General features: G+C 43.5%; 1 protein-coding gene across 1 annotated transcript in view; it reads right to left on the reverse strand.

Moving 5' to 3' along the window:
* Positions 1-21951, reverse strand: part of TRPC5 (transient receptor potential cation channel subfamily C member 5) — a 414644-nt gene that overhangs the window by 97786 nt on the left and 294907 nt on the right. The window contains exons 4-5 of the mRNA XM_012812309.1: positions 4353-4689; positions 2914-3053 (exon numbers count right to left, since the gene is read on the reverse strand). Of these exons, the coding sequence (XP_012667763.1) occupies positions 2914-3053; positions 4353-4689 (477 nt within the window). The remainder of the gene's footprint in view (positions 1-2913; positions 3054-4352; positions 4690-21951) is intronic.

The raw sequence follows: 21951 nt of genomic DNA on the forward strand, positions 1-21951 counted from the left end.
TTTTTTTTTTTTTTTTGGTAGAGATGGGGTCTCACTCTGGCTTATGGTGGCGTCGAACCTCTGAGCTCAGGGCAATCCACCCACCTCAGCCTCCCAGGGTGCTAAGATTATAAGCATGAGTCACCACGCCTATGGGAAAAAAATTAAAAAGTTGAAAACCACTGATCTAGCGCAATCTGTTTATGTATCAGAGTGAGAATCTAAGGGTTGGAGAGGTAGCGCAATTGCCTATGGTAATCCTGCTCATAAATATCAGAGAGTGGATTAAATTCAGGTCTCCTGACCCTTGGGTTAGTGATACTGTGAGGAAAGTAATTTTTCTTATTTTTTTGAAATGGAAGGCAGCTTGAAAATTGGCCTCCTTGCCTTTCTAAGCAGTGTGAATTGCATTGTCAACCCAAAAGCAAAATATGAAGAGGAACGGTTTAATGTAGGAACACAGTAGTAATAAGAAGTTGAGGGGAGTGTCACTGTGTCTTTAGCCAAGCATCGGCTGAAGAAAAGATGATGGCTCAGTGAGTAGCAAAGTCCGGATTTAGTGTACCCATGTGGAAGTGGGGAGGTGGTGGGTGCTATCCTAGAAGACAAAAGAACAATTATTCTCCACTTGCAGGATTATCTGGGGGCACTGAGGGCCAATCTTCTGTGTATTTGCTCCTTTTAAGTACTTTGGTGTGTGCTTTTGGTTCTTGTTGTAGACCATGTGAGGTGGAGTATATGTTGTTGACTAGTTTTTCAGTCAACAAACGCTCTTGTTCAAGGCCAGCTCATCCCTTGGCACGTCTGTACCGCCTCAGTACAGGGTGATCTGAAATGTTTCAAAGACCCTATGGAGCAGTTCTTGCAGCTTTACCTCAGAGAAGGTGGCTCAGCTTGCTTGGGGAAGGTCATCACAGGCTGGTGTCCCTATGTGAATGACCAGACTCTGCCCCTTTACATATTCTCCTTACAAATACAAGTTCTGCATGTGGCACGTCTTGCTTTGTTAATTCTCCATTTGTGAGAAGGACGCCCACTTCTCAGCAAAAGTCTCTGTTGAATTAAGTGTTTGTCAGCTGAGGGGCGTTCACCAGCTTACACTCTGCAGTGGGGGTGTCTAGGGAACTCTAGCTCTTTAGAAGTCTTGCCAGTGAAGATGTACAGCTTATGTGATTAGGTAATGTTGAGAGCATCTGTAGACATATTTTCATATCCCCAAAGGTTAATCCTTTTCTTCTTCATTTATGCTAAATGTTCCTGTTTAAACAAAACCCACCAATTTTTAGATTGACAATTTATGGTCTCTTCAGTGTATAAATAACACCTCCAAAGGAAGAAGTGGTTTTCTTTAGGAAAACAGTGTTACTTAGTCAGCAGAGTGCCAGAATGACATGGATTTCACCCAGCCACACTAACCAGGGATTCAAACAATTTCCTAACTAGCTTATTCTTTTAAGGCAGTTGTAAGTATGTGTTAAATGATCACCACATGTATAAGGCCTACCCTTGGGCTTTTTTCAAAAGTGTTGCATGACTGCATTCAATATTCATGCTCTACATAACTCCCAAGGTCTTCAAATTTATGCAATATGCATATTAGGGATATAAAAATAAGCTAAGTTGTTGGAGATTTGGGGGATAGCCATATTTCCATTCTAAAACTCCTCAATGTGGAATTTAGTGCCAAAAATCATGACTGACTAGGCAATCTCGGATATTGAATTGTCAGCTTTTCCTCATAGAAAAGTTCAACTCAGGGTAGAAGGAGCGCAGCCATACCATTATTTAATAAGCACCAGACCTAAATTCAGAACCTGTGATTACTCAAAGTGGGGTGTCAGACATGAACCTATTTTCAGGATAATTGAAATTGCATACTGTGTGGAAAAAGCGTTAATGTGGTAGTGGTGGTGGTTGTATACATTATCTGAACTGGTAGAGAGGTTAGGTTGAGTGACACTCAAAAAGCTAGCTTCATAACTGCCTGAATGATTATACTGATAGTGATGAAGGAGGCAGAGGTTATTTAAAAAAGTCTGTATTGGCTCAGCGCCTGTAGCACAGTGGTTACAGCGCCAGCCACATACACTGAGGGTGATGGGTTCCAACCCAGCCCAGGCCAGCTAAATAACTGCAACAAAAAAATAGCTGGGCAATGTGGCAGGTGCCTCTAGTCCCAGCTACTCGGGAGGCTGAGGTAAGAGAATCACTTAAGCTCAAGAGTTTGAGGTTGCTGTGAGCTGTGAAGCCACAGCACTCTACCAAGAGCCATATAGTGAGACTCTGTCTCAAAAAAAAAAAAAAAGTCTGTATCTCCTGCAGTGAAGTTTCTGGGGTTCTTGTACCCATCATATGAAGAACAGGTGAGGGAAGAGGGAATGTTGAGCTTTGAGTAAAGATGATTCAGCAGGTTAGGGAGAGATGACTTCATATTGGAAGCACCGTTAGAAGAAGAAACAGCCTTGTTCTGTATGATCCCACAGGGAAAAAGGATTGCCGGTGGATGTGGCATAGGGCAAATAATATTAGACAAATATAAACCAGCCCTTTTAAATGAAATTCCAAGAGTTAAGAGAAGGTTTTCAGGATAGTGAATTCATTGACTTTCCTGTCCCTGCCCTATGCAAGCATCATTGGGCTATTCTCTTGGCAAGGATGTTGTGGAGAGGATTTAAACACTGAAAGCTGAAAGTCTTTTTACTCCCCAAAGCTTCAGAAGCTTACGATTCATTTCAAACTGTTCCATTCTGCACTTTCTTTGCTTAGGTGGATACTGCTTTCAAACCACTGAAAGAATGTCTTTCTGTAAGGTACTTTCCCATTTGGATCAGACTGTCATCATTACTTTTCCCTTAAACTCTTTATACTCTCAGGGCAAAAGCTTAACGTAACCAAAATCATTGCTTAAGAAAAACGGCAGGCTTTCTAATTTACCTTGACATAGGCCACAATCTTCAAGGAAATAGTTGCCAGGTAGAGGGAGTTCATTGCAAAATCCATCAGGTTCCACCAATCATGGATGTACTCAGTAAATCCACCATCCCACATTTCCTTAATCTCCCCCCAAATGAAACCTGAAGAATGGAGGCAAAGAGTTTATTTCTACATAGGGTCCGTCATGGTCATCATAGTAGGATTCCCCCCTCCAAGTGAATAAAAATAAAATTAATAAATGAACTAGGGTCAGTGGTGTGAAGCCCTGAGAGATAGTAGTAATCATTTTATCTCTCTTCCTTTCCTATATCACCTCACAGTTTTGAATGTGCCAAGCCTGGTAGAATTTTCCTGAAGATTCCCATATGTTAGACTTTTCTGGGTACTGTCACTGGAATGCTGTTGCTATTTTGGGTGCCTGGTTATACTTTCTTCCTGTCTTGAAGTGGGAATAATCTCATCAGTAAATTAATTAGATTTATATTATCCCATTGTCCTTAGTTTCCATTAGGTATGGGAAAGAAAACTTCTCAGAGTTTTGAGATGAGCAAGCTGATCGTGAGTCAAATCACCAGATGTTGGGGTAAAGCCAGGCAGTAGGGCTTAAAATAATTTAGGATACTCCTTTCTCTTTTCTCCTCTCATTGTGTGAGGGGGGTATGGAATTTTACCTGATGACATAGATGTTTCTTTAGCCTTGGAATGTGGAAAACAGTAAAAGCTGTAGCTGTAGTCAGGGCAGTGCTTATTTAGACTTTAAAGTACATGTGAATTACCTGGGGATCATGTTAAAATGCAGATCCAGGGTGGGACCTGAGAGTTTATGTGTTGAACAAGCCCCCATGTGATGCTGATATTCCTGATTTGGGGACCACAGTTTGAGGATGACCACTTGCAAGGTTCAGTGCAATCTAATTATGCCTGAAGACTACCGGTAGTGCTGCTTTTACCAAGATGTATGTGAACTTCCCAGGTTTCCCTCCTGATTGTGGAGTCAGTGTCCAGATAGGATGTGGCCCTGAATAAGTACTGAGATTGTGTGAAGTAGCCATGAGATGGCAGCAGATCCATGTGCCTCCTGGTTATGGGAAAGGGTGTTTGAATAAACTGATCAATGCTTGCTCTATCTACCTAGTTACCTGAGGCCCATTCTGACTGATACTTGGCTTTCCTTCTAAGCCAACTGACACACATCTTCTCTGTCCTTGAAGATATTAGGTTAGAAGAAGTGAGCCTGGGGTCTCAGTATGAACCATGCAATACTGAGTGATCAGGGCTTGGGAAAGAAGGAACCACATTTCTCACGCTCCCAACAAAGGACTACCCACTGCACAGTGGGAGGTGCCCTAGTTCAGAGCCACTGCTACTGCCTGTCCTAATAGTTCCTTAGGCAGGACCAGCAGGCAGTCTGGCCATAGCTCCTTGTACCTTTGACTCACCTAGAACCCAAGGCAGTATCATCCATTCCACGACAGTTGGGGGAGGCCCCTGTACATGGAGGTCTGTCCTGACGATGTGCTGAGAAGCCAGGAGAAGCATGAAGAGGAAGGTCAAATAGGATGCTGTGTGGCAGATAAACTTGATAAAGGGTTTCTTGATGAACAGCCCAAGGTTGCTCCTGGGTGAGATCAGATAGGCTATAGACAGCATGGGAAACAGGAACCCAATGGTCATGCAGGTCAGAAGCTTGACTACCCAATGTTTCCGCCGCCATCCAGGGAAGCCGTCATACCACAGGGTGGCAAGCAACTGTTGGCAGTTGGGCTGAGCAACAAACTGGGAAAAGAAGAGAACAAGTTATAGGTATCTGGAACGTCCAGGAGGAAGTCTGCCTTCATAGTACCTCTCCTTGCTTGCTGTCAGCTCTCGCAAGGGGCTGGATGGCCAGTCCCCATTAGGGGCCTCTTTTCCAGGTTCCCATGAATGAGTCCAACCCCAGAGACCATGCTACTAGGCAAGCTGTGAGACTAGATTTTTTTTTTTTTTTGAGAGGTGGTTCATTATTTGGGAGGTACATTATTAATTTTACATATTTTTAAAAAATCACCCTTCAGTTTGTGCTCTGATATGCCTTCTTCCCCCTCCCATTCAGTTAGAGCAGTGGATCCCCAAACCTGGCCCTACATCAGAATCATACAGGGAATGTTAACAAATCCAGATCCCCAGGTCTCACCACAGATTGGCTAATCTGGAATGGGGGTGGGGGCATAGAGCCTGGGAATTTTTACAAATTCTCCTGGGAATTTATATATATAAATTTATAAAATATATATATAAATTTACATTTTATATAAAATTTTTTTGAGGCATCCTGTCCTTGTCGCCCCCCAGTAGATTGCCATGGCATCATAGCTCACAGCAACCTCAGATTCCTGGCTTCCAGCCATTCTCTTGCCTCAGTCTCCCAAGTAGCTGGGATTACAGGCACCCACTGCAACGCCTGGCTATTTTTAGAGACAGGGTCTCTCTCTGGCTTGGGCTGGTCTCCAACTTGTGAGCTTAGGCCATTCTGCCTGCCTTGGCCTCCCAGATGCTGGGAATATGCTTCTTAACAGAATCATAGGGATATTTCATTTCAAATTGATTTCATGTCTACTCATTCACCTCCAGTACGTGAGGTCATCATCATTGTGCACTCTGGGACAACACAGACTGGCAAGGAATAAGCCTGCGACTATGCTTTGAAATGAAAATGAGTTCCCTTTTCAATTTTGTTCTTTCTCCTGCTTTGTTTGGAGCCCTTCTTGGTTAGCTTGTAATGAGTCAGGTTGCTACTTTGCTGTCTATTTAACACCCTCTCTAGTCTAGACATGTAAAAGAGGAAAAAACCTTTTGGGGGAACATTAGAATATTGTATACCAACCCAGTTGGGATTTTACTTAAAGACAGTCTACAAAGTGTTAGTGATTAATAATTAAATATTCATCAGCATTGCAAATCACCCTCCAGCTGCTACTTCCTGGTAAGAGACTCATTAGGGAGCTTAATTGTCAGCCATGATTTTAAATACTGCCCACATTTCCCTCCCCCAGCTTCCCCATGGGACAGGTTAAACAGAGCAGCGCCATACAGCTTACTAGTACAAAGGAAATAAACCTCTTCCATCATTTATGCAACACCCAAGGTAAACTAGCCGAACTTTACTACTGTTAGTATATCTTTGAAGATCACTTGTTTCCCACCATGATCACTCTTCGCCTCCTTGAGCACACGGCTGGACTACATCTCCCAGTCTCCCTTCCTCTCAGACGTAGTCACATGACTAAGTTCTCACGGATGGAATGTGAGAAGAAAAATGATGCCTGTTCCCAGGGCTGGCCTATAGCAGTCTCCCATGTGTACTCCTCATGTTCTCTCCCCTTTCTGGCTAACTAGGATGTGATAACCCAAGGTGACCACGGGCCTTAATATCTATGTGAGGAGAACTATGCTGCTGATCAGGAATACCTGTTTTGGACTGTTACATGACTGAGAAAGTTCTATTGTGTTCGAGCGATTATATATTTTGGGATCTGGCCTATCCTAAAGCAGTTTGGTATTCCAAAACTACCAAAAATGAGCTCAAAAAATTTTTTAGGGTGGTGCCTGTGGCTCAGTGGGTAGGGCTCCGGCCCCATATACTGAGGGTGGCGGGTTTGAACCCGGCCTCAGCCAAACTGCAATAAAAAAAAAATAGCCAGGCACTATGGCGGGCGCCTGTAGTCCAGTTCCTTGGGAGGCTGAGGCAAGAGAATCTCCTAAGCCTAGGAGTTGGAAGTTGCTGTGAGCTATGACGCCACAGCACTCTACTAAAGGCGATAAAGTGAGACTCTGTCTCTAAAAAAAAAAAAAATTATCCTGTGATTTCATTTCCTCCAAAGATGTTTATGATCCCCATTGCGTCCTCAACGTTTCTTTTCCACACATTCATACACAAAAAGACAAAATCCAGTAGCTCCTTTCTACTCTTCTTGCCATTATAGCTTATGCCAAAAAGGCTGAGATGTAAAAGTCCAAGAAAATACAAAAAAGTTGAAGGGTAAAGCAAGATTTTCAGATGCAGTGGAAAAGCCACTGTAATTTCAAAGCCTCACAAGGGAATCAGATGCATAAAAAGTTGTTATGGCTCGGCGCCTGTGGCTCAAGCGGCTAAGGCGCCAGCCACATACACCTAAGGCGGCGGGTTCGAATCCCCAGCCCGGGCCCGCCAAACAACAATGATGGCTGCAACCAAAAAATGGCCAGGCGTTGTGGCGGGTGTCTGTGGTCCCAGCTGCTTGGGAGGCTGAGGCAGGAGACTCTCTTGAGCCCAGGAGTTGGAGGTTGCTGTGAGTGTGATGCCATGGCACTCTAGCAAGGGGGATAGCTTGAGGCTCCGTCTCAAAAAAAAAAAAAAGTTGTTATACAACAGGATTGTAAGGATAGCAAAAAGATGTGAACAAAGGCATAATGTGAATACAGAGGGGGCAAATCTGAACTCCGCAGAGGCTTCCTGGAGGAGGTGATACCTGAGTGGACCATTAAAAGATGTGCAGCTTGGGAAGCCGAGGCTGGAAAATCACTTGAGTTCAGGAATTTGCGTCCAGGCTGAGCAAGAGTGAGACCTGTCTCTATAAAAAATTAGGTGGGTCTGGTGCCCTGCACCTGTAGTCCCAGCTACTTGGGAGGCTCGGGCAGGATTGCTTGAGCCTGGAAGTCTGAGGTTGCTGTGAGCTAGGTTGATGCCAGGGCATGCTAGCCTGGGGCAGCAGAGCAAGACTCTGTTTCAAAAAAATAAATAAATAAAAGAAAGAAAAAGAAGGAGTGCTTAAAAGAAAGGTATAGTAAGTTTTGCTTTTGGTTTCTATTCACTTCCACTTTCTATTTGACCCCTGCCTCGGTTGAACTTCCTAGTTCTGCCCAGTAATCAAACCAGGTCAGCTGGGTTCCAGTAACTGGAACCCCATACCCCCAACATTCATGTGTGGGGTTTTTCCTTCTTTCCATTACTGTAACATGTCGACTGATTCTGTTGTGTTGAATCACCTTCACATTCCTGGGATAAATTTCACTTGGTTATGGAGGGTAATTCTTTTCATATGTTACTGGATTCAGATTGCTTTCTGTTTGGCCCGTTGTTTGCCCCTACTTTTATCCATTGCCCGAGGCAACTTTGATGTCAAACAGCTGTTGCTGATTTTTTTCAAGAAATGCCCCAGGGAAAGGGCTACTGGTACTGAAGTCAGATAAAATAAAGACAAGTCCCGTCCTCGGGGCTTTTTAAGAAAGTTCCCTGACAAATGGTATACTGACAATTCTCTGGGGGCGGGTCATTCTGTGCCCCTCTAGTGGGTGCCAGGCTGCTGCTTTTTACAGCCACTGTGATTCTAAGACTGTTGGTTTTCTTTTTTTCTTTGAAACAGAGTCTCACTATGTTGCCCTGAGTAGAGTGCTGTGCTGTCACAGCTCACAGCAACCTCAAACTCTTTGAGCTTAAGCAATTCTATTGCCTCAGCCTCCCAAGTAGCTGGGACTACAGGCACCCTCCACAATGCCCAGCTGTTTTTGGAGATGGGGTCTCACTCTTGCTCATGTTGGTCTTGCCTCAGCCTCCCAGAGTGCTAGGATTAAAGGCATGAGCACCGGGCTGGCGGTACTAGAGCTTTAAACAGCAGGTTTGAGGTCCGGGGAGGACTGGCTATCCATCCACATAACTTCCAGGGAGGCCCCACAAGCCACACCAGGGATACCCTGGCCGGAGGCTTTCAGTTGACACACCCCTCCTGAGTGGGTAGGACAACCAGGATGAAATGAAGAGTACACACCACGTTAGCATATTCAGAAGTTATTGAAAAACACAAAAAGGTGCTACAAAAGTTAAGACAAAGCTTAACGGTGGAAGGGTGGGAGAAAGAACTCACCCCCCCCCATTCAAATCTTTCTTATATCCCCAAAGCTATGTTTTTCTAGTCGGGTATTCTTAATTTGCGTAGTCCCAGCAACCCCCTTTCCACCCTCCTGTAAATCCTTCAAACCTGGTGTTCCTGGGAAGCATCAGAGTCTCCTGCTCTGGTGCAAGATCAACACCTGTTGTAGATTCTAAAATCAGTCTCAGACACAACATCATTCACTCTGCGGGAAAGATGACATGCCCCACTTTCTCACGTGGTCCCCTCTCTCAGCCAGCCTGGGAACCCTTTGGTTCCTCTGGTTCTCTCTGCCTTTAGATAAGTTCATTCCTGTGTTAATCTAGGGCTTTGTTTTGTTGATTTCTAACTGTTTACCTCGGGGCTGCTTCCTGTTTTTCAGACTGTCCCTCTGAATAATAGGGGCTGCTTTTTGCTTTTCAAAGACCCCCTTCAGGAATATGCTGAAAAATTCAGCCTTTTCCTTGCCTCAGATAATACCAAAGATGGATTATCAGAGAATGCCATTTTACTTGGATAAATGCTCCTCTGAGTGTTGTAAACTTTTGGTTAATTTCCACAGTTGTGAAGAGTTGAGTTTGAAAAATTTTCCAGTGTCTTTTTGCTTTTCTGGAAGAGCATTTTTCAGAAGTTCTGACTTTGCCATTTTGAAAGTGCTTACCCTCATGACTTTTTAAATTTTCATAGGAAGTGATGTTATATTTGCATGTGGGTTAGTGTGAATGATAGAGTCTTCTTCTTATTATTTTTTTTAAAGACAGAGTCTTTCTTTGTTGCCCTTGGTAGAGTACCCTGGCGTCATAGCTCACAGGAATCTCAAACTCTTGGACTCAAGCGATCCTCCTACCTTAGTCTCCCAAGTAGCTGGTACTACAGGTATCCACCACAATGCTGGGATACTTTTTTTTTTTTAATTTTAGAGACAGGGTCTTACTCTTGCTGAAGCTGCTCTTGAGCTCTTGAGTTCAGGTAATCCACCTGCCTTGGCCTCCCGGAGTATGAGGATTATAGGCGTGAGCCACAGCTCCTGGCCAATGATAGAGTTCTCCCCCTATTCCCCTCCTCAGGGACTTTAAAACAAAGTTTGAGGAATATAGGAGCTTCTTAAAAGGCAGAAGACTGGATGTTGCTCAAGGCCTGGGAACTTGTCTTATTCTCCGTTATATTTTCAAATATTTTGCAAGATGCCTGGTAAAGGTAGTTCCTGAATAAATAACGTGTTGAACAGGAGATTAAAGAGATCAATTTGTGCTGTACGAACCTTGGTGGAACACTCTTTTTCCAACATTTTCTTTCCTCAGCATGTGTGAAAGGAGTAAAGTCTGGTAGCTAAGACAAGTCTCCTGGGAGTTGTGACTAGGAAGTAGTCTTAACATAGGCAAATTAACTATCATATATTGAACTCGTATAATGTACCAGACACTGTAGTGTATTTTGAAATTCATCACCTCATAGCAACTCTAAAGGCAGATATTATTATTTTACCCATTTTACAGATGGTGGGTCATATTTCTTGGTGAGTGGTAGAGGCAGGACTGGATCTCTAGCCTGGATGAGTCCATAGATCAAGCTCTCAAACATTGCATTCTCTGATAATCCATGTTTGGTATAATCTGAGGCATGCAGAAAGCTAAATCTTCCAGTATGTTCCCATTGGCCTTGCCACAGTGATGGAAATGCCTATATCATTTACTGCTTTGGGTTAAAGCATTGAGGTTGTATTCTCATCTGTAGGAGGTGGTAATACATGAAACAATTACCCTTACCAGTTTAGACTGGGTATATCATATTGGTCAGGTAAAGGGTCTGCCTGCCAGAAAATTCCAGAAGCGGTGGGACCTGCCCTTGGTCTAGGCTTCTGAGTGGCAGGTAGGAAGGGTGGCAAGAGCAAGGTATAGATAGCTAAGGACATGAGGGAGGCACTGAAGATCTTAGTTGCCTGATTTAGCCCTAGGCCAGATCTGTATGGAACCATCTTTTCAATCTGTCCAAGTCTTTTCTTCACAAATGTGCTAGGGCTTTCGCTGCAGTTACTGGCTTCCCTCCCACTTCATTGCTTCAGTTCTTCAGTAGTCCCAGACGAGGCCTGAACATGATTCCATTCTTTCCTTACTGCACAGAACTTTTGGAAAAGCCCTGGCTTTCTTTCCTTTGACATAAAGGTATGTTTTCAATGTTTCAATGGCTGTTCACCCACCTATGATAGGAGTAATGTCAGGTTCTACTGAGCAGAGCCCCCGCCTCAGAAAACTAACAAAATAGCTTTGATTTCACCTCAGCAGAGTTCTAATTTCATTCATTCAACAAAGAGAATCATCCCCTAGCCCTTTACCAATCTGTTGTGTGCGACTTTTGTTCTTATGGCTATTTAAATAATCACTCAGCTTTAATGCTCAATTCACATGCTGTACCCAAGGCAGAATAGAATTTGACCTGCTCGCTTTAAGGAAAACGCAAGATCAACATTATTCAATTTAAGCCTTTCAACAAGCATTTCAGAGTACCCGCCCTGTGCCCAGCTGTGTTGCACCTTGAGGAAGATCACAAGAGAGACCAGCAGTGATTCTGGCCTGAGGGAACTCCTTGGAAGGGCGATCATCCTAAACTCACACGAAACAAGTACCAGGACAAGAACGTTTGCGTTGAGATGTCTGCACAACTGCACCAACAGTACAGGTGGTTAGCATGGCAGGTTCCCAAGGTGGTTGGCATTCACAGACCAGTGAAGGCTATTCTCCTCCAAATCTGGGGATTTTTTTTGTCCCTTTGGAAAAAAAAAAAAAACCCATGCCCCTTTGATTGGCTATTAGCACCATTTTATAAAAGAATGGGAGAAGTAAAAGGCAGTCATTCAATCTGCATCCATTTAGTTTAAGGAAAAAAGCTCACTGCTTTGTCATGAGGCACCATACTTTGGGAACTTAGGGCATTCAGGGCTGAAAAAAATCAGTAGGCATCGAAGTCCTAAGGAAAGACTACAGAGAATCATAAAATCAGAGAAGGTCGCTTCCTTCTGGAAGCCTTCCCTGATTGCTCTAGCTAGAGATGACCTCTCCCTCCTCCTTGAGCCCCCATTATTTTGCTTCTTCCTTGAGGTACCTCTCTAAGCCTGCCTAATAGTACACTAACTTCTCAATTTTCTTTTCTTTTTTTTTTTTCCTAGTCAAGTGAAGCAGTGGGAGTGGACAATTTTATTTTTTCTTTTGGAGCCAGAGTCTCCCTCCATCTCTCTGGCTAGAGCACAGTGGCCTCATTGTAGCTCACTGCACATAACCCACACAGAACTCTTTTCCCCCAGACTCTTCCCTGAGAAGCGGTTCTGTTTTTGCCTTGCAATCTGTGTGCCCTTAAGGCATTCTGTAGCACTAGTCATAATAGTCACAGATAAACTGTACACAGAACTTCCACTTCCTGTGTTTTAGATACCTTTAAAAGCCCTTTAAATACATTAACAAACCTAGGAGGCTGGTACTATTTTTTTGAGACAGCGTCTCACTTTGTCGCCCTTGGTAGAGTACTATGGTGTCACCGGCTCACCGCAACCTCAAACTTTTGGGCTCAAATAATTCTCTTGTCTCAGCCTCCCGAGTAGCTGGGACTACAGGTGCCCACCACAACGCCTGGCTAGTTTTTTGAGATGGGGGTCTCACACTTGCTCAGGCTGGTCTTGAACCTATGAATTCAGGCAATCCACCCACGTGGGCCTCCCAGAGTGTTAGGATTATAGGTGTGAGCCACTGTGCAGGGCCCGAGGCTAGTACTATTTTTATACCTCAAGCTCCTGGGTTCAAGCTCTATCTGCCTCAGCCTCCTAAGTAGCTGGGACTACAGGCACCCAGCCACAATGCACAACTAATTTCTCTATTTTTAGTAGAGACGGGGTCTTGCTTTTGTTCAGGCTGATCTTGGACTCCTGACCTCAAATGATCCACCTGCCTGGGCTTCCCAAGAGTGTTAAGGTTACAGGCGTGATGAGCCACCACACCCGGCCCGCTGCCTTATGTTACACTTCTATGTAGAACCCATGAGTCAGCCTTCTTATTAGACAGTAAGCTTCAGAAGGGGAGGAACATTTCTTTCTGTATGTGTTATTCCATACCCCGAAGGGCTTTGCAGACATTTACTGTATTTGTTAAAGAGAGAAAATTCTCCTCACTCCTGCTCTTCCCATTAAAATTCAGACTTGGATGTTCAGCTGCCCAGTGGGCATATCCCCTTGGCTGCTAAAACTCGTTCAGACACATAACCCACACAGAACTCTTTTTCCCTCAAACTCCTCCCCTCTAAGCTGTTCTCTTTTCACCTTGCAATCTGTGTGCTCTTAAGGCATTTCTCTAGTACTAGTAATTATAGTCACAGATAAAATGTATATAGAACTTCCTATGTTTGAGATATTCTTAAAAGCACTTTAAATACGTTTACAAACCAAAAAGGTGGGTGCTATTTTATGCCCATTTTATAGATGAGAAAATTGAGGCTCAGGAAGATTCTATCATAATAATAACAACAGTTAACATTTGAGGGCCTGCTGAGTGTTAAGCACTGTAGTAAGTGCTAGTTTAAGAATAGTGAGCTAGGGTAGACTTATTTGTTATTGACTGAGTCCCCCACCCCCCTGAGGAGGCAATGGGAAGTGAAGGAACAGAGGATCTAGAAGTGAGAGTGGGATCTTGAAAAGTAGGCCAGCTGTGAGGCAGAGGAAAAAGACAACACCAATGAGCTGCTAGTGGTTCCATTGGGAATAGGCAATGGTCAGAGGAGAAAACTCATTCTTAACCTCCTCAGTCTACCTTGTTCCCTGCCATGGAGCTTGTCAGCAAGAAAAAAGAATTTGATCAGAATGAAATGAGTCAGTCTCATATTGAGTCATCTAATTGGTTATTTTCAGATGATTTAAAATTGTTGGATGTGTACTAAAAGTGCAATAGGTGAGTCTGGAAGAAAGGTCACCTTGACTCATGTTCAGCCTTTAAGAGGTTCGTAAAGTAGCACAGGGCTGTGATTCTCAGAGTTGGCTACCAGGTATCTTTGTGTGTTTCCTAAAAGAAACCAGCTGACTTCAAGCTGGGTGACTTACATCTGTAGACACTTCTTCCTTTTCTTCCTTTAGTTCCTTTGGAAGAAGAAAAAAATTGAAAGGTGAGAATGAGTTGTCCCCCATCTCAGGGGAGAAGGTGAGGATCAGGAAGAAACAATAATTGCTGGCTGTGGCAAGATCTGGGCTAAGGGCCTTTCTGGGTAGTTTTGAAAAGTCCGTTATCTTTTAAGAATTGTCTCCTACACCAGCAGTGAAGGGCTGCACGTTTAAATGGGTCCAAGTTTCAGTGCCTCAGATGTCAGTTCTTCAAAAGATAGGTTTGTAAGGAGTATATACAGGAAACTCAACCCTGCAGAAATGACCCAAGATAGAATGAGTTTTGTTTGTTTTGTTGTTGCCAATCAAGCTGGGCTCTTAAAGAGGAGAAAAATGCTCAGAAAGGAAATCAGGGGCAATGCAAAATTTCCCGAAGAAGGAGAGATGTTCAAACACCTTCCTTCTCTCATCAGTGCAGTGTGCTTGCTGAGCTGTGCTTTCGGTAAATACAGCTTTGGTGTTGTTTTAACCACTGTGGCAGACGTTTGAGATTAAGAACTAGGTTTTGGCAAGGAGTTTAGGCCCAAATTATTATTGGGAGAGGCCCCTACACTTTACATGTCGTCTCTGTCTAGCACAGTTTGATATTTATGTACTCAGATCACTAATTCATGGTGAATTTTATGGAAAAAAAAAGGGAGATAAGGTTCTTACCTAGGGATTACTGAGACATTTTGTACTGAACTGGGTCTGTTATTGCAGTTGGCTAGCAGACTTAGTTCCTGAGCTGGGCTACCAGTGGCATTGGTTAACACAGCTGTGGACTCAGAAAATACGTCAACTGGAAACCGTACATCTAATTTCAAACTACAGCTAAATCTCACAAATTTGAACTAAATGGAGGAAGGTGAGGCTAGATGCTGGACACTGTTTTAGAACATGTATTTTTTTAAATAAAATTTTCCACTTGTAAGGGTATACAGTAGTGGGATTAGCTATATGGGGTTTCCTGGCAGATGTTATTTTAAGAATTCTGTGTTGGTGACAATGGGCTGTATGAGCTTCAGTTGCTGAATTAAGTCCAATGCAATAGCTTATTCTAGCCATGAGATGGCAGCAGAGGGTGATGGGTGCTCACTTTTTACTCCAAAGAGGGGAGCCCTGGAAGTAAAGGAGAAAGAACCTATGTTGCAAAGCTTCTCACCAGAGAGGGAACAAGTACCATAGAGGGTTGGAGCAGTTGAAGAAGAGAGCTTGGAGAGGTGGTCGCTCTTTGAGGGTCCCTATGCAGTACCAAGCCTAGGGCTAGGAGGATACTACAGGTCCAGAGGTTCACAATGTCTGTTTTGAAACCTTTGGGGACAGATGTATTTTGGAATTCTAAATTTGTCAGATTTTAGGACAGTAATATGCTGTTTATGCCACATTTTTTTTTTTGAGACAGAGCCTCAAGCTGTCCCCCTGGGTGGAGTGCCATGGCATTACAGCTCACAGCAACCTCCAACTCCTGGGCTCAAGCGAGTCTCCTGCCTCCGCCTCCCAAGTAGCTGGGACCACAGGCGCCCGCCACAACGCCCGGCTATTTTGTTTTGGTTGCAGCCGTCATTGTTGTTTGGCGGGTCCGGGCTGGGGATTCGAACCCGCCACCTTAGGTATACGTGGCTGGCACCGGTTGAGCTATAGGCGCCGAGCCTATGCCACATATTAACTTAACACTCCCTGTGAAGTTTGAGGAAGTACCCATAATTAGGGTTGCCAAATTTATCGAATAAAAATACGAAATGCTCAGTTAAATTTGAATTTCAGGTAAACAACCAATAGTATTTTAGCATAAAAAAGGATGCTAAAACATTGCTTGCTTAGCTGACATTCAAATTCAACTGAATTGTCCTGTATTTTATCTGCCGACCTTACTGTAATCAAACCTATTAAGTTTTCAGTAGTGAAACCTATCAGTTCTTAGATTCTATGGGATAAAGGCCATAAACTGACTCACACTAGTTCATCTCAGGTTTTACCACCGTATGAGTTTTGAAAAGGGAATTTATTTTTAAAACCTTTTGGTTTTCAGAACTTGGTGGGTTTTGGAATTGAGGACCTGTAATTGTTCATAAATATATATTTTTGTGAGACAAAGTCTCACTTTGTCACCTCATAGAAACCTCTAACTCTTGGGCTTAAGCCAGGCGTCCTCAAACTACAGCCCGCAGGCCACATGCAGCCCGTCTAGAACATTTATCCGGCCTGCCGGGTGTTTTTGCCACCGCTGCCTGTCCTGCTTAGCAGCCGACTGGTCCTGGGGCCTGTAGTCTGGCCCTCCAACAGTCTGAGGGATAGTGAACTGGCCCCCTGTTTAAAAAGTTTGAGGACCCCTGGCTTAAACGATTCATACCTCACAGAAACCTCTAACTCTTCTGTTCGAGCGATTCTCTTGCCTCAGCCCCCCAAGTAGCTGGGATTACAGGCACCTGCCACAACACCTGGCTATTTTTGGAGACGGGATCTCGGTCTTCTTCAGGGTGGTCTGGAACTCCCGTGCTCAAGCAATCCACCTGCCTCCAGCTCCCAGAGTGCTGTTCATAAATATTTTTTAAACTGAAAGATTTGTGGTAAGATGAGTTTATACCTTCAGTGTATCCTTTTAGGACCATGGTTCCTCTTTTTTTTTTTTTTTTTCAAGACATAGGCTATGATCAGGCACTGCAGATCCTGAAAAGTTGGAATGCATGGCAGACTAACTCAGTAGTACCCAAGTAGTTTTCACATTTATAAGAAGGCTTGTCTAGAGGTTTTGTGACCTATTGTGGGCTGCCCTTTCCTTTCCAATCTTCAGAATAAAATCAGAATAAAGGAGGTGGAAGAAACTCAGCCTTTAGCAATACTAAAGCCTACATTTTCAAGACATACATTGTGTGGCCAGGCACAGTTGCCCACACCTGTAATCCTAGCACTCTGGGAGACTGAGGTGAGTGGATCGCTTGAGCTCAGGAGTTCCAGACCAGCCTGCGCAAGAGCGAGACCCCATCTCTACTAAAAATAGAAAAAATAGTCAGGTGTTGTGGTAGCACTTGCAATCGCAGCTACTCAGAACACTGAGACAGGAAGATCACTTGAGCCCAAGAGTTTGAGGTTGCTGTCAGTTATGATGCCAGGACACTACCCAGGGTGACAGACAAAAAAGAAAACATAAACTGTGTACTCAGCTCTGAGTCTGGCTTTACCTCTCTAATTTGTGCTGGGACTTGGACAAATCTCTGTGTCTGTTTGAGTCTTTAGCTGTGTAATGGTGGTTGCTGTGAGCTATGAAGCCAAGGCACTCTAATGAGGGTGACAAAGTGAGACTCTATCTCACAAAAATATATATTTTTGAACAATTATAGGTCCTCAATTCCAAAACCCACCAAGTTCTGAAAACCAAAAGGTTTTAAAAATAAATTCCCTATCAAAACACATATGGTGGCAAAACTTGAGATGAACTAGTGTGAGTCAGTTTATGGCCTTTATCCCATAGAATCTAAGAACTGATAGGTTTCACTACTGAAAACTTAATAGGTTTGATTGTTTTACCCTGCCTTCCTCATAGGGCTGCTGTGATGATCAAATGGATCATGGGTGGGAAAGAGCTTTGAAACATTCTTGACACCAAATAGATGGAAGGTGGCATTTCTTATTTGTCTTATTTATTTATTTATGGAGAACGAGTCTCATTTTATTACCCTTGGTAGACTGCTGTGGCATCTTAGCTCACAGCAACCTCAAACTCTGTTTTTTTTTTTTTTAACATATATACACATTTACTGCAGTACAAAAGTAAAATAAAGCAAGAATACATCTGGAAGAGTGAGATGGGTCCTCCTCCAGGAGTGCAGAAGGGACCCTCAAGTGTGAGCGTACAGGGTCTTCTACATGTTCCCCAGCTTGTCTCTCCTCACTCCCCTCTCGCTCCAAATGCAGGATTGTCTGTTGTTTCCTGCCCCTTGGGTGAGCAACCTCAAACCCTTGGGCTCAAGCCATCCTTTTGCCTCAGCCTCCCAAGTAGCTGAGACTATAAGTACCAGCCACAGCACCCATCTATTTTTAGAGACAGGGTCTTGCTCTTTCTCAGGCTGGTCTTGAGCTCAGGCAATCCACCCACGTTGACCTCCCAGAGTGCTAGGGTTACAGACGTGAGCCACCACACTGGCCATTTGTCTTTCTTTATGTTTTAATATTTTTCCCTTTGAGTTCACTCATTTATTCTTCTACTTACAGTTTTTTTTTTTGCTTTCTTTTTAAAAGTCCCTCTTATAACTGCGTCCCGCCCCCAAAAGGTGTGTCACACACCATGATCCTCCACCCCCCTCCCTCCTTCCCTCTCTTTGCTCTCCCCTTTTCCCACCCACTGCTGTGTGCTAGGTCATCAATTGTCCTCACATCAGAATTGAGTGAGTATACAGGATTCTTACTTCTCCATTCTTGTGATGCTTTACTAAGAATAATGTGTTCCACTTCCATCCAGGAAAGTCTCCATCTTTTTTAGTGGCTGAACAGTATTCCATGGTATACATATACCACAGCTTATGAATCCATTCCTAGGTTGGTGGGCATTTAGGCTGTATCCACATTTTGGCAATTGTAAATTGAGCTACGATAAACAGTCTAGTGCAAGTGTCCTTATGGTAAAAGGATTTTTTTTCTTCTGGGTAGATGCCCAGTGATGGGATTGCAGGATCAAATGGGAGGTCTAGTTTTGAGTTCTTTGAGGGTTCTCCATACTTCCTTCTGAAAAGGTGGTATTAGTTTGCATTCCCACCAGCAGTGTAAAGTGTTCCCGTCTCTCCACATCCACACCAGCATCAGCAGTTTTGAGATTTTGTGATGTAGGCCATTCTCAATGGGGTTAGATGATATATCTCAGGGTGGTTTTGATTGCATTTCTCTAATAATTAGGGACGATAAGATAGAGGCTGCATACCCAAAGATGTTTAGAAAGTGTGGTATGGTCTGGAGCATGATCTTTACAGGCAGATAGACTAACCAAGGATTCAAATTATAGCTCTACTACTTCTTGACTTGGTGACCTTGGTCAAGTTACTTAATCTCTCTGGCCCTCAGTTTTCCCAGTCTGCAAAATAAGGATTATAATAGTAATCCATGTATAGGGTCATGAGGATTAAGAGAGTTAATTCAATTCCTGGTAACCAGGAAGCAAATATTCTTTATTGTTTTAATTTTCACCATGATTTTTTTTGTGAGAATTAAACAAGGAAGCACTCAATAAATGTTAGTTATTTTCACCATTATGGCTATTTTTATGAGATGGAAAATCATCGCTCTCTGGATAATGTAGTCTTGAAGTGACTATATATGTGATTTGACACACTTTATGTGCTATGGTGTGGATATGGTTTGTTTGGGCCCACCAAAAGTCACGTTTAAATTTGATCCCCTTGGTGGCAGCTATAGCTCAGTTGGCCACGTACACCAAGGCTGGCGGGTTTGAACTGGGCCTGAGCCAGGTAAAACAACAACGACAACTGCAACAAAAAAATAGCCGGGCGTTGTGGTGGGCACCTGTAGTCCCAGCTACTTGGGAGGCTGAGGCAAGAGAATCACTTAAGCCCAAGAGCTGGAGGTTGCTGTGAGCTGTGATGCCATAGACTCTAGCCAGGGCAACAGCTTGAGGCTCTGTCTCAAAAAAAAGAAATAAAAAAAACTTTGATCCCCAGTGTGGTGTTGGGAGGTAGAGCCAAGTGAAAAGGCACGTGAGTCATGGGGCAGATTTCTTACAAATGGATTGGTGCTGTTCTCATAATAGTGAGTTCTTACACTTGAAGGATTGTATTAGTTCTCACAGGGATGGATTAGTTCCCTTGAGAGTGGGTTGTTAGAGAGCCAAGATGCCCATCAGGTTTTCCTCTCTTCATACCTGTCCACTTTCTCTTTGACCTTCTCCACTGTGTTGTGTTGATGGAGCACTAAAGCCCTCACGAGAAACCAGGGCCATGTCTTTGAACTTAGCCTCAGAACCATGAACTAAATAAACGTCCTTTCTTTGTAAATTACCCAGTCTCCGGTAATTTGCTTTTATAGCAGTACAAAATGGACTAAGGGGCTGTGCCTAGTCAAGAGTTTGCATGCATCAGCACTGCTTCCATTCTCATTTCCTCTGAATGTTCTGAGGTGTGTTCTCTCTTCCCAATTACTGGCTTGAAATTCTGGAAGGAGACCAATGGTGGTGGTGGTAGGGGTAGGGATGGTGAGGTAGGGATAGTGTGTTGGAGAAGTACATCCAATTGGAGTCAGTATAGTTATCATTGTATAGTCAGATCCCATAAATAACAAATTCCAGAGTGAAAAAACTGGATTATTATGCAAGACACAACTTAGAGAATGAGAGACAACTTGGTAGATAAAGGAGAGAATTTTTCATTGAGAAGACTAGCAAGTCAGGATTGCAGAAAGTATGGCATTTCAAGGCTGACTGACAAGGTGAGTCATCTCAGGGGTTTTTATAAAGCTGAGATGGAAGATTGAATGCAAATGGTTTTGATTTAAAGCAAAAAACTTGCTCAAAGTGGTTTCACTTGGTAATTATTCAGGAGCATGACCTAGAGACATCAATGCCCCTTGGCTCCTGTGTGATGTGGTTTTGTTTGTTGTTATTGTATTTTTTTTCTTGGGACAAAGTCTCACTCTTGCCCAGGCTGGCATGGCATGGCCTCAGCCTAGCTCAGAGTAACCCAAATTCCTGGGCTCAAGCAATCCTCCTGCCTCAGTCTCCTGAGTGCCTGGGACCATAGGTGCCTGCCACAATACCCAGCTAATTTTTCTATTTTTAGTAGAGTTGGGGGTCTTTCTTTTGCTCAGGCTGGTCTTGAACTTCTGAGTTCAAGCAATTCTCCTGCCTTGGCCTCCCAGAGTGCTAGTATTACAGGCGTGAGCCACCGCAACTTGCAGGCTCCTGTGTATGCAACCCAAAACAGTATGTTCTGCACTTTGCTGTCCATCCCAAACATTCTGTCTCTCTCTGATAGAGAAAGGAGGGATCCTCAGGGCTTAGAGAGATATTAAGGAGTCATTTTTTTTTGACACTGAGTCTCAAGCTATTTCCCTGGGTAGAGTGCTGTGGCATCATAGCTCACAGCAAACTCCAACTCTTTGGGCTCAAGCAATCTTCTTGTCTCAGTTTTTTCTGTTTTTAGTAGAAATGGGGGGGATGTCTCACTTTTGCTCAGGCTGGTCCCGAACTCATGAGCTCAAGCAACCCACCTGCCTTGGCCTCCCAGAGTGTTAGGATTATAGGCGTGAGCACCTGCGCTGGCTAAGGAGTCATTTTCCATCTGCCTCCAAGCAGGACCGTCCCAGTGTAGCAGCTCAATTAAGCCAGCAGCATTTACTAAGCATCTCATCTGTACCAGGCCCCATGCCAGGTACTCAGGACACAGTCATGGCTTCAGTGGTCAGAATCTCATTCCTGAAGCAAACCTAGCAAATAATGACAAATCAGATTCCTGTCTCCCATGATTCTTGTCTCCCAGGGCCTGACAAGAGCTGTAATGAAGCCAGGAGACTTTCTCATTAATAACTAAAATAAAAAGGTAAACTCACAAGAAAACACAGTTCATGTAGCTGAAGGAAAACTCACATTAGGTTGGAATCCAAAGGGAGTAATTACTTCTGCTGAGTATCAAGACCACTGGGGTCCTTGATGGCTTAATTTTAAAGAGAAAGATTCATATCCTAAACTGTGTCCGTTCTCCTCCCTTTTGGGGACCAGACTTATGATGAGCTTTTAATAAATGACTTACTGAGCACTTTACTATGTGCCAGGACTTTGTACATATTTATTCCTTTAATCCTTAATTAGTACAATGACTCTGTGAGGGAGATATTGCCTTTCTATATATAGATGGAAAGACAGACAGAAAGACTAAAGGACTTTCTTTTATAGTAAGTGGTGAGAGCAAGGTCTTGAACCCAGATAGATCTGGGCACACCACTGATGTGCTAACCTGGCGGCCATCAAATCATCAAAATATAGCCTGTGGACTAAATCCAGTCCTTTGTTTGTTTTTTTTTTTTTTTTTTTTTTTTTTT

This window comes from Otolemur garnettii, unplaced genomic scaffold (assembly GCF_000181295.1).
Source record: "Otolemur garnettii isolate 467f Iridium unplaced genomic scaffold, OtoGar3 scaffold00201, whole genome shotgun sequence".
NCBI lineage: Eukaryota > Metazoa > Chordata > Mammalia > Primates > Galagidae > Otolemur > Otolemur garnettii.